Source organism: Ammospiza nelsoni, chromosome 3 (assembly GCF_027579445.1).
Source record: "Ammospiza nelsoni isolate bAmmNel1 chromosome 3, bAmmNel1.pri, whole genome shotgun sequence".
Classification (NCBI taxonomy): Eukaryota; Metazoa; Chordata; class Aves; order Passeriformes; family Passerellidae; genus Ammospiza; species Ammospiza nelsoni.
The window spans coordinates 57,458,670-57,477,760 of record NC_080635.1 but is presented as its reverse complement, the minus strand read 5'-3'; the positions used below and the strand labels follow the sequence as shown (position 1 = coordinate 57,477,760).

At 37.7% G+C, this 19,091-nt stretch overlaps 1 protein-coding gene across 3 annotated transcripts in view; it reads left to right on the top strand.

Moving 5' to 3' along the window:
- The window catches only part of PCMT1 (protein-L-isoaspartate (D-aspartate) O-methyltransferase), a 36,253-nt gene extending 17,162 nt beyond the window's left edge, over nucleotides 1-19,091 (top strand). Inside the window, exons 5-8 of one of the 3 annotated variants that reach the window (XM_059467708.1) lie at nucleotides 1,575-1,695; nucleotides 6,670-6,755; nucleotides 8,305-8,474; nucleotides 16,900-19,091. In XM_059467708.1, the coding sequence (XP_059323691.1) occupies nucleotides 1,575-1,695; nucleotides 6,670-6,755; nucleotides 8,305-8,474; nucleotides 16,900-16,912 (390 nt within the window). In that variant the 3' untranslated portion in view covers nucleotides 16,913-19,091. Of the gene's footprint in view, nucleotides 1-1,574; nucleotides 1,696-6,669; nucleotides 6,756-8,304; nucleotides 8,522-16,899 lie in introns of all 3 variants that reach the window. The other 2 variants (XM_059467709.1, XM_059467710.1) reach the window with 2 other exon arrangements.

The window sequence follows — 19,091 nt, the reverse complement described above, 5'->3', positions numbered from 1 at the left end:
TGATAATCTCATTTGTGGTACCTCTGGGAAAGCTTTATGTTTACTTAGATTGGTAAAGTATCTTGAAGATTGCTGTTTAGATTTTTGTGTTAAGCTTCTGGAATAAGTTTGCAAGCTATGTAGATAAGTTTATTTGCTTTTGAAGGTTGCTGGCAAATTAAATGAATTACAGTTTTCATCCTGTCAGTACTGGATTAATGAAAAAAGTGGGTATATTTTTATTCCTAACATAGAGATCCAAAAATTGTGCCTCTTTGTGTTGTCTCAATTGCATGTGCTTCACAGTTCCAGGGTAATAGAGGAAATTGATGAGAACTCAGAAATAGCATAATGGGCTGTCACATGCAGCAGGAGGTTCTCTTACTCTATCAGCCTATTTAATGCTCTGACCATTTTGCTAAATTTTCATTTCTGTGATGTTACTGTTTGGAATATACTGGATTTTTTGCCAGCTTATGGTAGAGCTGACTGCCAGTCATTCCTCCAAACAGCAACCCATGGCTGTCATAGTGAAAACTTGCTCTGTGTCTTGCTTTGTTTCAAAGGCTGGGGTGGTGGTCTTCCACTCAAACAAGAAAAGCTAACACTGCTTTTTTAATGTTTTTAACATAGGACTTGTTCATAATAAAACAAAAAAAAAATCCCCAGGATAACTAGCTACTAATTTTCCATGTCTAAACGATATTAAAATGTAAGATACAGAAACATAAACAATGTGTTTAGATGTGTCCAAAGACAGTTGTTAGGTTGTTAGGCAACATGGGCTCTGCTAGGACATACTCTGCTATTGTATTCTTTGAGCTGGATCCTGTTAAAAGTGGTCAGAGATTTGAAGATTTGGATTGGTTTTGAATGTTTTTTCTGAACTAAAGACAAAATTCTGGAAGAAATACTTGTAATGGAGAAGCTTTTGTTAGTAGATCTTCTTCCTCCTCTCAGAGTACAGAGATTTTGTGACTCTTTGAGTTAAGAGCTCTCAGAAGTTCCACTCTTCCTGTGGAGGAGAGCTGTAAATCTGAGAGCAGATTTATGAGTGCAAGGGTGAGTGGAAGGTAATTTGTCCATGACTGGTAATTGCAGAATTTGCTTCTGAAAGAATAGGACTCTTGAGATGATTTTGAATAAAAATCATTATTTAATCCTTGATGTAAGGTCTTCTCTTAAAAGAACCTTAATCCTTAGTAAGTTTTATTCAGTGTGAAAGGAGATCAGTTCTAGTCTTTTTCCTTGATGTTGTTACTTTTTGTTGCAGGTAATGAAAACAAACATGATCAAATTTAACTTCTAAAAGTTCCAAGAAGAAATCTCCACTAACAATATAACACAACTGAATCACATCTCAAAAAGATCACTATAGCAACTATTTATAAAAGTGTGCAGACACACTTTAATTATCAGGTGCTTCTAGCAGTCAGAATTTGTCATTTCTAACAGTAGTTTTAATAACATTGGGAAAATATACTCACACTTTCCTGTTTTTGTTTTTATTTTAGAGAAATGAGTTCGGGAAGTATAAGTACTCATTCTGTAAATAAACCTAGCAGAAATTGTTCATCTCTATATTTTTATTCCAGGTTGGTCCCAAAGGACAAGTTGTAGGAATTGATCATATCAAAGAACTAGTAGATGACTCAATAAATAATGTCAAAAAAGACGATCCCACATTGCTGTCTTCAGGAAGAGTGAAACTGATTGGTGAGCATCAGACTGATATACTTACTAATTAAACTGATATTCTTTCCAGCAGCTGGTTGAAAATGACTGAATTGGATGTTATTAAAAGTTTGAATTCAGTAAGCTAAACCCAAGAAAGAGATGCCAAATGACAACTTTAAAATTTAAATTGTCTTTAGGCCTTTGAAAATCAGTTACCCCAGTTTTCAGAATATGACTTCTGGTGATCTCAAAGACTATGTGTAATCATTCCACTACAAAAGGGGAGTGTTTTTTTTGGTGAAAATACATGCTGAAGGTGTGTCATGTTATATTTGCTGTTTCAAATTGGGGTTGAATTCACAATTGTTCTTGAATAAATACCCTGTCATCTGAATTTGAGTGTTTTAACAAAGTCTTCACGCTTCTGATAGGGTAGTTGAGAAAGCTGCATGTGAAGATTCAAGTGGAAAAAGTACTAGATTGGCAGTATGCAGCACTGATGTTTATTTCACTTGTTTTTAAAATTGACAGTAGTTGGATGTTAGGGAAGTGATTTTTATTCAGTTAGAGTACTTTTATTCAGTTAGAGTAACTGAGAGGAAATAATGCCCAAACAATAGAAGGACAGTGAATTATTTTACATAATGGTTATTAAAAAAAAAATTTGTTTTTTTTCCTTTGTTTGTTTGGGATTTTTTGTTTTGTTAGTATTTGTTTTTCTTAGAAGATGCAAGGCTGGCAAGAGGCAAGTGTCATTCTATTCACTACGTTTAAAAAAGAAGTCGAAGGTCTGGATGTTCTTTGAGGCTTCTTACAAGAACACTTGGAAAAATTATTATTATGTGATGTTTGCCTCTTAGCTTAACTACTATTTTGATTCTTGATCTTTTCTTGTAAATGAGGGACTTTTCTAAATGTTTTTTAAATGAGTTTATCAACACATACACATTTATAAAATGCAATGTATCTTACTGAGAACACTGTCTCAGAACTTCTTGGAAAAGAAGTTAGACTGCTGGGGCTGTTGAGGGGGAATGAAGGAAGAATTTCCATTGATGCTGTACAAAAGCAATTTTGACTTATGCTTCTGGTTGTTCTTGGAAGAAACTCTGGTGCTCTTGCAAGTCTAGAATTCTAAGTAAATATCATTATCTATATTTTTGACTATGTAGACTAAGAGACTTGTGGATAGTCTTGTTGTGAGGTACATTTTAAAGAATAGATGGGCAAGTAATACTTCTGTGAATTAGGTTGAGAAGAATGTTTCAACTGTGTTGGATTCCTGGGAGCTCTTTGATGTGGAGCAAGAATCCAGACAGCTTTTAATTTAAAACAAAAAGACAGCAACAGAAAACCCCACTCAAAACCCCCCATCTGAAACACACAAACAAAAAAAGTTGTGAAAACCAGTTGATTGATGATGGGAGCTGTATGAAATAAGACCAGGTGTGTCAGTTGCTGGCTTTTGTGTGAATGTGTGCTTCACACATTCTATTCTGCTTTGTCATGTCTCATATGTACCATAACTGCATTTCAGGAACAGCAAAATTATTTTGGGGTGTCCCAGTAGAACTGCACGGAGAAGTTGGGAATAGGTGTACTTGGATTAACATGTCTTTTTGTTAGGTTGTAGGGGGGATAGAATATAAGAAAATAAAGATAGTGTAGAAAGTAATCTTACCCCTAAGGAGTTGCAGCTGGGCCGATTAGCAAAGATTAGGAACAGGCCTGACTTTAACAGGCCACAGCTGTAACCAATGAGAAGCAGAGTGCTATAAAAGAGTGGGGGGGCTGGGTGAGAAGGGAACTGGAGTCAGTTGGCTGCTTTGTGAAGAAGAAAGAGTCAGTGCTCTGAGGAGCTGCCCATGACAAACACCAAGAAAGTATGGAACTTTTGTGATATGGAGACAACAGTATGAAACCCCTGCAGTGAGATGACAACAGTAGGTCTTTTGGCTTTTTTTTTAATAGCTTAATTTTTATTTTGTTTTCTCTTAATATCAGGAGAAAGCCTTTGAGGTGAATCTCTCAAATGCTTCTACTTACCACTCTTTGGCTCACATAAGAGTACTCCTGGAAAGCACAAAATTTGGTTCCTTTTGGATGAAATGAGACAATATTATGTGTTAAAAGAAGCAGCCAAATATGTTTGATATGTGCGTATTCAGACAATAAGACTTAGATCTAGACTGCAGCGATTATCCTGAAATGCATATATTGCATGGATGCCAGGTTCTCAGCAAAAACGTTTTGCTGCACAGATCTGCTTCTATTGTACTGCACTATTTGCTGATGTAGCCATAGCCAGCAGGGATGAGGGATTCTAAATGACTGAGGGAAGTAATTTTCTCCTGTTTCTGTGCTTATGCTACAGCTCTGTGTGAAACAGGTCTGCATAGAGGGAGTGAAGGCTTGGGTACTATGATCAGCAGATCAGGTCTAGATTTATAATCAAGCTGTAGAACCCTTTTATACCAAAATGTCCTGACGTTTTTTCCTCATCAGTACCTGCCACCCTCCACCACGATTACTTTGCTAACAGGCTGCATGTAACTGGAGATGAGCGTAGGAAGGGGACATTATTCAGGATGTAAACACAAGCTGAAAATTTGGGCTGCTCTTTCCCCTTGGACATTGAATAATATAATAATTTGAAAGACATTGAATATATGAATGCCAACTTAACGATTTTTAAAATGTTCTTGATATCTAAAACTGTTGCCATTGTGGGTGGATATATTTCTTCTGTAACTGTAAGAATTTTTGTGGATTTTAAAAGGGAAGAGCCATGCTGTGCATGATGCATATGAAGGAACATGATTTTTTTTTTTCCCTTTGGTTGGGTGTGTGCTCTTTTTGAAGATGTTAGCTATTGATTCTGAGAGGAAAGGTATTACTTGTTTTTGGGTCTGTTTTACTGCTGTCAGTAAAGTGCTAAGATGTGTGGAAGTCACATTCCAGCTTCTCTGGAGCGTGCACTAGGGACATTGATGTCTCAGAATACATATGTTCTTCAGAAGTGACAGCAGTTTCTTTCGCAGCTGCTTCTTCCACTTGGCAATCATTTCTTTTGCCAGCAATACTGGAGACCACTGCTTCTAATGGCCGCTGTGTGCCCTGGGGAATGAGGATCTGCCTTCTTGTGAAACTAACATAATTTTTAGCAATATCTGTATGAGTAAGCTAAAGAAGCCTTTCTCCATTGCCATCTCTGATGGAACAGCAGCTTGATTCAGTAACACATTATTGCTGCTTCTTTAGAAGAGTTCTACAGTGCTATTAAGATATAAGTATAAATTATGTGCTTGGCTGCATTGATTGTTCCAGTAGGATCCACTTTGGCAGTCAGAGGGATTACACCCTGGAAATAACTGGAACTTTCATTGCTGGTGATCTCTGTTGCCATCTGACTTAGTGGAAATGGTAATCAATAGGGATGAGTTCTCTTGAAGCACTGGTACTTCTTGCTTGGCAGCTTTTGCTTGTGACCCTTGGTTGGAGTTTGTGCTGGTCAGAGTTGATTGTATTTATGTCATTATTTATGATTGTATTTATCTGGTATTTATGCCACTGACCTCTAAGAGGCTTCTCGGCTTCTGAGGAAATGTGCTCTCATAAAGCCATGGATGCTAAAGGTCCTGGCCAGGGTCATCTTTCACGACCTTATAAGGAACATGACAAATACTTGAGTGTTAATTGTTTTGAGGAGGTGTCCAGGTCTTCCCGTACTGTCTTGGATACACCTAAGGGTGCTCTAATTGTCCAGATGGCCCTCCTTATCATAGAGGTCAAAATGAAACCTGCTGGGGTGACCATGTTTTTTTCCTGCTTTGTGAGTTTTTGGAAGGCAAAAAGTTAACAGATTTTCAGCCTGTGACTGGGGTGTAGCACTTCTTTTGACTCTTTCAGTTTTAATTAACCTGTGATAGTGATGTTTGCACAGAAGTCAAAGCTCAACCTGAAGATGGGAAACCCCAAACTACTTGTGCTGATCAGAGGACTAACCTCTGTTTTTTATTCTTGACTAATTATTGGAACTTCTATAATCACATAGTATGAGTTTATGAATGTTTCAGCCTCATTTATACCAATTGTTCTAAATAGCTCCAGACAGAGCCTGTGTAACTTGCTCTGATTTCCTGTTGCTTTCCTGTAAATTCCGTGGATGCCATATTCACATTGTCTTTTTTCAAAACTTAAGGTCCAGTTTAGTTTGTCTCATTTCATTGGCTTAAAACCCCCAAACTGTTACTCTTTGCTTCCCCATAACTGGGATGGTATGAGAAATCTGTGACAGAGTGCTTCTCCATGAGTTCTCCACCAAAGCTCAAGCAGCACTGGTAACCTCTGAAAACCTTCATTACTCCTAGCATCTTCTAAGCAGCCTCCTGGAGCTTTAGCCATGAATCTCATCTGGCTCTCTGTGTTAGCAGTGATTGTCTGCAGGAAGAAGAGATGAGGCCCATCTGCTGGAATGTGGGGTGTGCAGAGGTTACTGCTGTGCTGCATTAATGTTTGCATATGGCTGTGGGCTTTTGTTCCACTGGTAGTGCAGTTGTAGGCATATAGTCCATGGGAACACTTCCTTTGTATTTTCCTCACCTTTGGCATCTTCTGATATGTGCTTCTGACATTTAATGCTTTGGATTTATGATTTGCATTATGTTTAGGAATGTTTATGTGCATGAAGACAAGGCAAAGCAAAGTCTATGTTCTAAGAGGGTAAATGAGGGAGGAAACTCACCTGCACTGGAGTTGGTAGGGCACATAAATACTTTAGTCTCTTTTCTTGGTGGACCATGTTTCCAAGAACTTCTATTATAAACCCATGCTTTCAGATGCTTCAGTAGTATTTAGTATATTTTATAAGCATGTGTATACACATATAAAGGTATGCAAGGTTTTGTTGCATTTATTTTACAAATGTGTTAATTTTTTACATGTAGATATGGGAAACCATCTGTTTTCTCCCATCCTTTTGAAAATGTTTTAAAAAATGGTGTTTTCTTGCAGTGGGAGATGGACGAATGGGATATGCAGAAGAAGCTCCCTATGATGCAATCCATGTTGGAGCTGCAGCCCCAGTTGTGCCCCAAGCAGTAAGCCTTTATGTTGTGTGTGTGTGTTTGTGTAATACCTTAGCTGTAGAGAATGCTTTGCATACATCTATGTGTAAAATACTTGGTAGCTTGCACTGCTGGGAGTATCAGTGGGCAGTGTGGTATTACTGTATGGTGTGGGGTTTTTGTCTCTCTTACAACTGGGCTTCCTGTTGGTTTGATAAAGCTGTATGTTCTAATAACTCTGCTCTAAATAAACATATTTTAAAATGACATGTGTGCAACCCTCTATTATAACAATGAACTGGAGCATTTTATTTAATAAGGTAATTACATTTTATCAAACAACAAGTTACAAAATTTAAGTGCATTTCCCAAGTTCCAAAGCACTGAGTCTGTTGAAAGTAAAATGCTCAGCTGGAAGTACAAACAGTGCCATTTGCTTGAAGGTTTCAGAATGGATACAGGGCACTTCTTACTAGAGAAGCTGAAGAGTAACTAGGGGCTTTAGAGTGTGCATACATATAGTCCATTTTTACTGATAAGATTTTTTTTCTCTTCCTTTCATCAGGCACATGGTAATACATAGCATGATTTTTATATGCTAGATGCCAGTTAAGGTTTTTAAATCTTAGTGAGGGATAGCGAAAGACTGGGCTTTGAGGTGTTATAGATAGATTGGACATTTCCAAACAATGACCAGTGGTGGGGCTTTTTTTTTGCTTCATGTTTTTAAAGTAGGTTGTGCTTTTAGTTTGAGGGGATTTATTTCTTTGGATTTTGTTGTTTCATGTTATTTTGTTGTTTTTTTTTTTTTTTTTTATTTTTTGGTTAGGAGGGTGTTCCCAGCAAAATGTTGACAGATGACAATTGAAAGTTTATTTGTAAATGAAACAGTTTGTAATTGTAACTTTTGTTAGGAATTGGGATTAAGTGTTTTTTTTCATGATGTCTGGGAAGTATGAAATTTTCCTTGAGACTACTGTGATTAGCCTCCTTTAACTATGGGAAAAAAATGCAAGCATTTCTCACATACTATATTTACGTGTCACTTATCTTAGTCATATTCATATATTTTAGACTAGTTTCAGAAAAGGCTGTTCCATTCACAGAATGAAAGAGGAGCTGTTGGGTAGTGAGTTTGTTGTAGACAAAATTTTTCCAGGAAGAGAAATAATGAAGTCACCATTCTCAAATCTTATTCTGAGGGCTTAAGGGGAGATCAGTTACCCCCAGAATTTTTCGCAATGGGCCTGTACTGATGCACAATAACTATTGCAGCATTAAACAGTTTCAAAAGATTGAATCTGCTGTAAAAATAATTTGTGATTTACATGTTTCCCCCACATCTATAGAAAATAAAACTGCAACCTACCCAGTTAATTAAATTATTTTACTGTAATACGAGTTGTTTTACCATGTTGCCGTGATACTCTCATTTTCAGTGCACTTTTTATTTTTCCTAATGGAAGTAGTTATCTACTGCATAAAAGTAGATGGATACATAATGGCAAAGCTATTAATTAAACTTTGGATCCAGCTTCTCTGAGGTGGCTGGTTACATTCTAATTTCTGTGTTGTGTTCTAGCTTATAGACCAGTTAAAACCTGGCGGAAGATTGATATTACCAGTTGGCCCTGCTGGGGGAAACCAGATGCTCGAACAGTATGACAAACTAGAAGATGGCAGTGTCAAAATGAAGCCTCTGATGGGAGTGATATATGTGCCTTTAACAGATAAAGAGAAGCAGTGGTCCAGGTGGAAGTGATTTTCTGTTCCACTTACTTCTTCCACACACATGCAAGGTGAAAGGGTGTGAATTTTAAGCAGATAGACTGCAAGGCTTGCCTTTGCTGCTGTCATTGCTTTCTGCTCCTCCATACCATGAAAAGTGACTCAGTCTGCATTACTACATCACCCAAAGGAGGTTATGCTAAGTTTGAGTTAAATTAAAAGCAGAAGAAAAATATTGCATGGGTTGCACTTTGTCTTTTTTGGACATGTTTTCTTTAGTCTTTGGTGTTTTGAAGATTGTTATTTGTTGTTTTAAACACAGTATTTTCTAAGTTTAAACTTCACTTTTAATGAATTTTTTATAACTATTTTGCCCAATAATTAGGGTGAAGTGTAAAATTTTACTTAATAAATACTGTTTTGTCCTTTAAGTTAGTGGTAATTGGGTGTTCATTTTTTTATTTTTCTGAAACACTACAAATGAAGAAAAATCTTTGCAAAATCCTTTGTGGAAAATGTAGATGATCTTGCAAGCGCTTTTCCTTTAGCCTCCAAGTAGCAAAAAGTAGAAAAGATAATTCCTTCTTCCCTGAAGTATATATGTAGTTGAGTAGTGTTTAGAAAATTTTCCCAGACAGGTTATTAGAAGTCTGTCATCTGTCTCTGATGGGGCAGTATTTGTGTTTGCCAATACAGCAAATTCTAAATGCCTTTCTAGAAGTAGGAAACCTTCCAGTTTGCTGAATTGAACAGCCAGTAATAAATGAATAAATAAATAGACTTAATGCAGCTGTCAGCTTAAGCCATGCTAGTGTGTGAATGAACAAAGCAGCACTGCTGTTTTGCTTCCTGGCAAAAAGTGCTTGTTGAATGTATTATTGGCGTTAGTGAAGTGCAGAGATTGCATTGAGCTCTGAAAACAACTCTTGAGTTTTATAACCTAAATTTAGATTTTTGGCTTTTTTCCCCTTGATATTTTGGAGTATAGCTTTTGATTTGAATACAGGAATACTCAGTCTAACCTATCAAAATATCATAATAAGTACAAATAAAGCACTTTGCTTACTGTTGCTTAGCGAAGCCTCATTTCAGTGTTTCTTGGATTACTATATAGCCACCACGTACAAGTTACTCTTAAAACAACTTCAGTGAGATACTGCTTAGTTCAAAGCTTGTGAAGCGTGCTTGTTATTCAAATGTGTTGTATTTGTTATGCAAATGAATGCTTTGGCCTCAAATATTGCCAGTATTCCCTCAGTGTGGTACTCAGGGATTTCCTGCCTCTTGTAAGGCTTTGGAAGCTTTCCTTTGTGGTCGGTTTCCTCCTTTGGCAAATGTTTAATTTAAGTTTGGAATCCATGCTTTGCTTGCTCTAAAAAAGAGTAGTTATCTTCTTAAACCTTCCTTCTCTCAGAGAGTTTTCATAGATTTTTTTCTATTTCCACCTAATCTGATTATAGTAGCAACTGGGATTTTTTTGGTATGCCAAAACAAGTATAGCAGTGTGTGTTCATAAAACACTTTAAGAAGGGTTTCTTGAATGACAGTGTTTATCCCTTGCTATAAGTGAAGGTGGGGTACTGTGTTAAGGACTAGTATTCTGAGTTTTTAGCATCTCTTTGGTGCAGTTTGGTGTTTCATTTTGTATAATAGCTTGGAAAGAGCTAATAGCTTGTCTTTGGGCCTTCTTCAGTCATGCATACTGGAGGATTATTTTCCCCAGAAATTTGTACTAGTTTCTGTGCTCTTCTGAAACACTTCTTGATTTTATTTATATATTTTTAATTTAAGAATTTACAGTGGTGTTATCAGAAAATATAAGTGCTTAGCCTGAAGGGTTCATCTGCAACAACATAGAGGCTGTATCTTGCTATGCGCATTTAAATTTTGTTCAGTCTTGGAACTCTCTGTTAAAGAAAATCTCAGAAGTCCACTTCTTGTAACATTTGCTATTTCTTTAATTGTCCTTTTTGTGATTTGAAGAAAATTCCCATTCCATTTTCTAGGATAACTGTCAGTCTACTGCTGACCTTACAGGAGGTCACATCTTTCCTTTGTTTTTCCTTGTTGGTGGCTATGAAGTATATGGTCAGGCAGCTGCTGCTAAGGAAATTCCTAATTATAAGTCAGCATTTGCTCTCTATGCTGGCATCAAAGATGAAAGAGCTGTTTTTTCTTCGCTTCCTGGATTTCATTTTTTCTTTTCTAAATTGCTCAAGATCTGTGAGCAGAGTTAATTTAGAGACTCCTCTGAAAAAGCATCTCTAAGTATTTCTGTAATAGAAATCTGTAGTGTATGGGAGACTAGTTGATGTAAATCTCAAATTCATTAAACAACAATCATTTTAAGATTAGCTCAATTCTGTGTGTTTAGTTTGTCATTCTTTTAGTTTATATTATGTGATTTGATTCCTAATGCAGGTAACTCTTTCATCACATTGAATGAAGAACGGGTGTCCCTTCAGAGGACACAATTGATAGACCAGCAGCATTTTCCTAGGGTAGCAGACCCTCCAGTTGGCAGGAAAGAAGCTATTACATTTTTGCTGAGCCATTCACTCTTTAATGGGGCTGTAAGGTGCTTTTACAAAGCAGCACAACACTCTTTAAGTGGTGTTTGAAGTCAACCCCATCTTCAGGTATTTTGTATCATGCTTCACTATGTAAAACTTGTAGCGAAAGAAGTCTGGACTAGCTGGAAGGAAAAGATTCCTTGGATTTCAGTACATTGCTAAATAAAGCATCTTATTTGTGAATACTGTTAAATTTCTTTAAATTTAGGCCATGACTTTGTAGCTTTGGCTCAGTTGCAGTAGTATTTTTTTAAGTTCCCAATATTAGTGGGAATCCTCTCAAATGTGACTCCCTGGGACACTCAGAAGTAGAATATATGCAGGAACTCTATCTCTGGTACAAAACAATGCAGTGTGCCAGAAATCCAGCAGTCAATGCCCAGTTATGTGATTATACTGATAAAGGGTATCCTTTGACATAAAACTTCAGTTGTTCTGGGCTTTTTACTGAAAAAATAGGATGGAGAGAGGGCCTTGTGTTGCACGGTTGGGAACATGGCTTAATGGCTGTCTTATTGGCAGATCTTGTATAAATTAGGATTTCTGTGGTTTTATTTCTCTGTGAAATAAAACTACTTCACTTACTACTTATGTGGAAAGACAATTTTAAGTGTCACAGAAGGTTTAAGGTAATTGAGTCTGACTGATAACCTGGTGCTGCCAAGTCCACCACTAAACCATATTCCTAAGGGCCACTTCAAGTCATCTTTTAAACACTTACAGGGAATACCTTGTCCTGCTGGCCTCACTACTGCTGATACAGAGGCATAAGAGAATAACAATGTAAGTAACAGCAGTGAGCCTCTGTTGCATTTTGGATTTGATTTCCAGACAGGCAGCTTTTAAAAAATTGTAACAACTACTTTTGTCTTACATATTGCATTAGTAGAAATTATTTATAAATGTCATGCTGAATTTATAATTGCTGGTAAAATACAGAATTATAATGACAGTATGACCTTTCTGAACAAAAACTTCAATGACTAAACTGGGGCTGTTACTGTATCCCACTTATCTGTACATAAACCATGATTAACACTCTTTTGGAAAATGTATTTATTAGGATACATTTTAATATGTTTCTGCTTAGAAACTCTTATTCAGTGTTTCAAGTGCCCCTGGTGAGCTAGTTGATCAAATTAGTTTGAAATTAGCAGGTATTGTTTGCTGCAACTTCTCAGGCCATGCAGAGTAATGATTATGGTTTAAGTTTTTATTTTGGCAAGAAGAATCTGCACAAAATATTTTAGGTTAAATTTAAGAATTATGAATTATGTATCAGGGTGGTTTGACCCTGACTGAATTCCAGGTGCTCACCAAAGCTGCTCCCTCCACAACTGAACAGAGGAGAGAGAACACAACAGAAGGCTCCATTGTGAGTTAAGGACAGCCAGAGATCACTCACCAGTTACCACCATGGGTACAACAGGCTTGAGTTGGGGATATTAATTGAAATTATTGCCAAGCAAAATCAAAGCAGGATAATGAGAGGTAAAACATACCTTAAGAACACCTTTCCTGCACCCTGTCTCCCTCCTTCCTAACTCTACAACCTGCCCCCCAGCAGTGCAAGGAGGTAAGGAATGAGGTTTACAATCAGTCAGTTTGTCACATATTCTTCCTGCTGCTGTCAGGGAGAGGGGTCCTTCCTCTGCTCCTGTGGGGGGTCCCTCCCACAGGACACAGTTCTCCACAAACTTCTCTAGCAGGAGTCCTTCCTATGGGCTACAGTTCTTCATGAACTGCTGCAAGGTGGGTCACTGTTCTTGGATGCAGTCCTGCAGGCACAGCCTGCTCCAGTGTAGGTTCTGTACAGGGTGACAGGTCCTGCCAGGAAACCTGTTCCAGTGTGGGCTCCTCTATCCATGGGCCTGCAGGCCCCTGCCTGGAGCCTGCTCCCGCACGTTTCCCACAGGGTCACAGTCTCCCCTCAGGCATCCACCTGCTCCAGCATGGGCTCCTCCACAGGCTGCAGGTGGATCTTTGCATCCCTGAGATCCTCCATGGGCTGCAGGGGCACAGCTGCCTCACCATGGGCTGCAGCGGAATCTCAGCTCCAGTACCCAGAGCAGCTCCTGCCCCTCCTCCCCTGATCTGGGTGTCTGCAGGGCTGCTCCTCTCACATGTTCTCACACTGCTCTTCTCTGCACAATAACTTTTTTCTTTCTTGAATGTGTTTCCACAGAGGTGTTGCTTCCATTGCTGACTGGCTCAGTGTTGGCCAGTGGAGGGTCTGTCTAGAAGCCAGCTGGTGTTGGCTCTATAGAACCTGGAGGAAGCTTCTGGCAGCTTCTCACAGAAGCCACCCCTGCAGCACCACCCCCCCCCACCACTACCAAAACCTTGCCAGGCAAACCCAACACAATTATGTAAAAGTGTATGTGATATATCTGATACAGTAGGTTACTGAAAAAATTCCTTTATAATTTCAATTTATTCTCAATTTTATGATTGATCATAGCAAATAATAAATATTTTATAATAGCACCTTTCCAGATTAAAATGCTGGAAGTCTTCATATTGCATCTTTAAAGTCATAAAGTGAGAAATAATGGGCTGCTGAAACACTGAGTATATGCTGTATTTCTAATTCATAAAAGGCTACACTCTGAATTTCACTTTCAGTAATGACAACATATTTTTCATAGATGAATGATGTATTGAGAAGGGAAAGTCATATGCTGCCTAATGACAAGAAAATTGAAGTAGATCTAAAAGAGTGAGATACAGATTTCAGATAGATTTATAAATGTTTGTTCAAATATTTGAATGCCTTTCCCTAAAGTGACAGTGAGGGATCACGAAGCTGCGTGACTTGTATCCCAGACTTATTGTTGATAAGATTATTGGTCTTTATAGTTTATAATTTACCTGAAAAGCTGCATATTAGATTTTTTTCTGAGAATGTTTCTTGTTCTTTTTATTGAATATTCATGATGGGAATTGTAGAGTATTCATGTATATGTTTTCCCTCATATACATGAAGGGAAGCAAGCAAAAATTTTTCAAACTTTCTTACATTTTTTTCAAGAATAGTAACTTTGAGCTAATGACTTCTGAAATTTGCTTTAACTTGAGCTTACAGAGTTGCTTTGATGCCTCAGTTGATAGATGAGTGGTTCTCTTGCTGCAATTCCAAAAGCCTGAGAAGGACTTCTGTGGTGACTTAAACCCTAAATATATATATTGCTTGCTAAGCAGGAGCTGGTAAGCAGATTGGAAGGAGTGCATATATGAAGGGGGAGAGAAAACAAATTAGTTGAGTTGTGTAAGAGTCACAGTAAATAGCGGGGGCCAGAAAGAATACAAATTAGTAGGTCTTTCCTGTTGCTCTAGAGGACAAACAGGATAGTTTTAACAAGGAAAGAGCAATCTTTTGAGTCGCCTTTTAAGTTCTGTGGCAGGATAGATTTTGTTATACCACTGGGAAGATAGAATAATGTATTCTGATTCTTACCAGTCACTGAAACCTGGTGGATTTCCTAGCTTGGCAGCTTCCAATCCATACAGGATCAGCTCAGGTCAGCTGATGCTGGTTTGCAGTATGTATTTATGTCTGCAAGCTGTGCTACATTAGGGAGAAAGCTGACAGCTGTTACTTATCAGGTGATCTGAGACTTTTCTGGCACTTTCTAATACATCCACTCCAATAATGCATATATAAATTCAACTTCAATCTGTAGAAAATAAATGCTGTATAATTTTAACACTTATATTGGAGGTTAGTTTGAGCTGGCATGCTGTTGTTAGATTAATGAGTAGTGAAGAGCAAGTGAAAAACCTCTTGAGGAAAGCTGATCCCCTTAATATACAGTAAATGTTCTAAAAAATAAAATATGAAAATCCTTATTTTGAATGTCACATACAGGATGTAGTGGTCAGGAATGTTAAAGCAATGGAAAATACCAACAATTAAAACATTGCCATGCTAATATAATTTATTTTAAATGATATATTTATATAATACTTTTATGTTTTAAGTAGAAATATAATTTCGGAAAATAAAACAGACCCATACTTTAAATACATTAAGTACATTAGCAACATTATGCAGAAGCCCTGCTAACATTTGTGGCTGGGTAGAATCATTGTGTTTAATAGTTTCCAAGTTAATACAGAATGTTTTTTAGGCTTACAGTTTCTTGAGGATCTGCCTTGTATTTGAAGGATTAGGAATTGCTTGTCACAGTAAAAGACCAGGGTTTTACAAAGCTGTGAGTGTGTGGTAGGAATCAGGATTAAAATCACACCCACAATTAGGCGTATGAGACTAAGCCAGCAACAGCAGTAGTCATTACTTACATATACTTCTTGAAGATGTAAAAATGAACTGATGATGCAGCTCCTGGAAGTGTTAGGGATGAATGAAGCACTTGTCCTGAATTCACTGGCACTGCATTTTAAATTGGGTATCAGATGTTAATTTCTTTTTATCTGTTTAAAATAAGCAAATACCCATTCTGTGAGATAGGCAAATACGGAGCGCTTCCAAACCTTTAGCTATAAACAGATTTTTCTTTATCTCTGCCATGATGTGTTCTTCTGCCTCCTGCTTTTTTCTGCTGTGTGTAATTACTGCAGTGCTCTAAAGCTGTGTGATTAGTACTTTACTATTAGGGGGCAGTGCAAAGTGCAAAGAATGCAAATATTTATCACTTACAAATCACAACGTTTGCATCCCAACTGCATTAGATAGAAAACTAGTCATTTAAGCACTAGTTTCTACAGCCTTTTCAGTTGCTTTTACAATGTTTTGCATGCTGCCATTCCATGCTGTATGATTCCTGGAGCATAATAATGTCTTTGGAACTTAAAGGTTTTGTATGTGTGCATGTAGAACTATATTTTTGTGGATTAGTTTGCATGATAGCTGGAAATGCTATTGTGTATTGAGCCAGCAATCACATTACTGAGCTTTTTTTCTAATTCAGACACTGTTTGCTTCAGCTAAGGAGGCTGATGCACCTACTAAAAGAAAAATTGCAGCAAATTCATTCTGAATTTTTAGATTGCTTGTGCCTTGTCAAAAAAAAAGAGACAAAACTCTTCTCTTTGAGTTTTCCAGTGCTCAGAGTGGCACAGCTTTCAGATTTGATGGGTGTTTTGCATTAAAATTAATGCTTTAGAAATACTTAAACAAATCACTACTGTATGATAACTTTATGGTTGGAATATAGGCTCTATGGGTTTCTCGTTTCAATGTGTTTTAAATGTCCTACAGGAACAAATCTCTGCATTTTCTAGATTCCTTTCAGTGATTTAGAGAGACTTCTTGATTCATCCTTTCTCCTCACTAGATCTCCTTTTAGCTCACACACACACACACACTGCCCTGCCCCCAGCCTTTCCACAACCTACTCCTGATTTATCGTAGATCCTTCAGGAGCTAATCGAGTTCCTCTGAGAAATAAATAAACTAAGCGCTAAAAACTACATCATAGGGATGCAAGACTGTGTTCCCACTTTCTTGAGAGACTGCAGCTGAAGCTAAACTTGCCTTTTTGGCAGCTACAGAGGGTGGTTTTTGCCAATACTCTGTCTAGTAAGTTGGCTCAGTTGCTTGCCAGTGTGTAGCCAGCAGAATACGGATGGCAGGTAGCTGTGCAATGTGGGGGGTTTCCTTAAAGCAAGTGATCCATTAAATGTAAAATAGAGGGACCCATATTTCACAATAAGTCACATAGTAGTATGAGGTGATATGGGATTGCTGTTGACTTTCCTTTGGTGTTTGTTTTTTTCTCAAATGCTTGAAGAGATTTCTAAAGTTTTGCTGATGTGCGTGAGCACTTAAATGTAACTTGATTCAATATCTAAACTTCTCAAATACCATTTCCAAGGGGAGAAGAAACATAACTGCATGTGTTTTCTTTCTACAGGGATGAATTGTAAAAGCTACATCATCTTGACCCAAACATAGTGTTACAGTGGACTGCTCATCTCCCGTTCTAAAAGCTTTTTGAAAACCAACAGCATTGCAGCTTGTTTTGGACTTTGTTATACTGTTGTTATCAGCATGGAACAGCGTGGTGTTTGTTTTATTTTTTTAGATGCTCAAGGCAAATCTGATAAAGAGATGGTGGAAAGTTTTATGTGGGCATTGTTTTATTTAACATGCCTTTATTTCACTTTCATCTGTTCAAAGTGAATTTCTGCAAAACTGCAGATAAAGACCTGTAGCTTGTGAACTCTAATTTTGATGGGGGAACTTGAACACTCACTTCTCTTGGCTCCTGTGTCCCTTGGTCAAACTGCTTCTGTGCACCTTACGACACTACATAGGTAATACCAGGTTTTCTGTGTTCCAACGTCTGCTAGATGCTACTAAAAGGAGATGAACTTCCTTTCTAAGCTTTTGACATGGTGTCATAGACTAGCATGTAGTAGATACAATCAGCTGCTTTTTTACCTTAAAACCAGGCATTTGTATATATTAAATTTCATGACATCAGAGGTAGGTGGCCGCTCTTATCAAACATTGCTGTTCAAGCTGGACATAATAGACATGGTTTCCCCTTTCCTTCTAAAATTGATTATTGTAATCTTGAAATTCTGTTGTGGTTTATAGCTCAGTGCTGGTGTGGTACACATGGAGGTAACTCCATAAATGTGAGGTGTGTTCCAATCACTGAACAATTTATGCAATGCTGCTTTGCCAAATAAAGTTAAAAGCAAAAGGGGAGTTTTGTGCTTGTGTGGAAGATTAGGATGGGTAGGTAATCTGATATATGGATTGCTAGGTTCTTTATTAAATGCCAAAACTCCCTTTGGTTCTAAAAGAAAGTTGCTTTTGGTAAAGCCATTTGCTGTATTAACATTGTTGTTTTTATAACTGTGGGCACCCAGGAAAAATTCTGGCTTTTTAGAAAGTGAATTCTAAATTGCTGCAAAAGGAACACATCGGAAAGAATCCTGGACTCTTAAGTACACATAGATGCTTCTCGTTCAGTTTTCATATAGAAGAATTGTTGGAAGACTATAAACCTTTTTTTCTGACATAATTTTTGTGTTCTAGTACTGTAAAATGTCAACAGCAAATTGCAAAGCAGCCCAGTAAGGTGGGCTGCTTTGGGAAAGGGGGAAAGGGTGTCTTCCGTCATCTTGCTCATATTTGAGCAACCCGGAATTAAAGTAAACAGCATATTCTCCTTATTTTTTTAATGATAGGCAGGATTATGGAATAAAACAACCTACAGTGATCTCTGGGAAAAAAAACCTAAAACAACTTCCTATGGTGGAAGAGCAATAATTTTGTGATAGGATTAATCCCTGAAAGCATAAAGGTTATAATTCAAAGGCCTCTGCATATGTAAAAGGAACAAAGGCCAGCCCCATTTTGTTCTGCTGTGAAAGATACTATAGGACTTAATTTATTTAGATGTTTGGAAGTTAATGTACCACCTCCTGATTTGACTGCAGCCTGGAAGCACATGCACAAGATTAATCTTATAAAGAAATTAATATAGTACATATTCTAGAAAATACAATCCAGAAAAATCCACTTGCGTCTGACAAATTTGTACTAATCCACAATCAACTGTGACTCTAGTTCTTGGTGTTGAAGTGAAATAACTGATGCATGCTAACGTTCAACCTTTTGGTCGCTGTATCTTTCAGTTTGAGTTCAGCTTTATTTACATCTTCTCACTAATTTAATCAGTTAAATGAAAGATATGAGCTCAACTGTATCCAAATTCCTGTCTCTGGACACAGTGTAATAAGCTAGCCTGACTTGGAAGTGGTGTTAAAGCTGAGACCCTACGACAACTTCCTGGGGGAGAACCACTTCAGGAGGTGTAAAGCTTCAGGGACCAAGGCTGGTGGGAATGGTGCACCCACTCCACTGAAGGGGTTGATGACAGTCAAGGTACTCGGACAGAAAGGAGTATCCAGGAGTAGCATTTAGGAGTCGAAAATGGAAACTCCTCCATGATGGAGCAATGGTTCTGAAGTAAAAACTTGGAGACAAGGACAAGTTGAAATGCAGAAGACTTGAAGAGTTTGAATAAATGCTGTGTGAACTGTCTGAATTGCTACTTTGCCAAATAAAACAATTTGAGAAGAAGCTGTA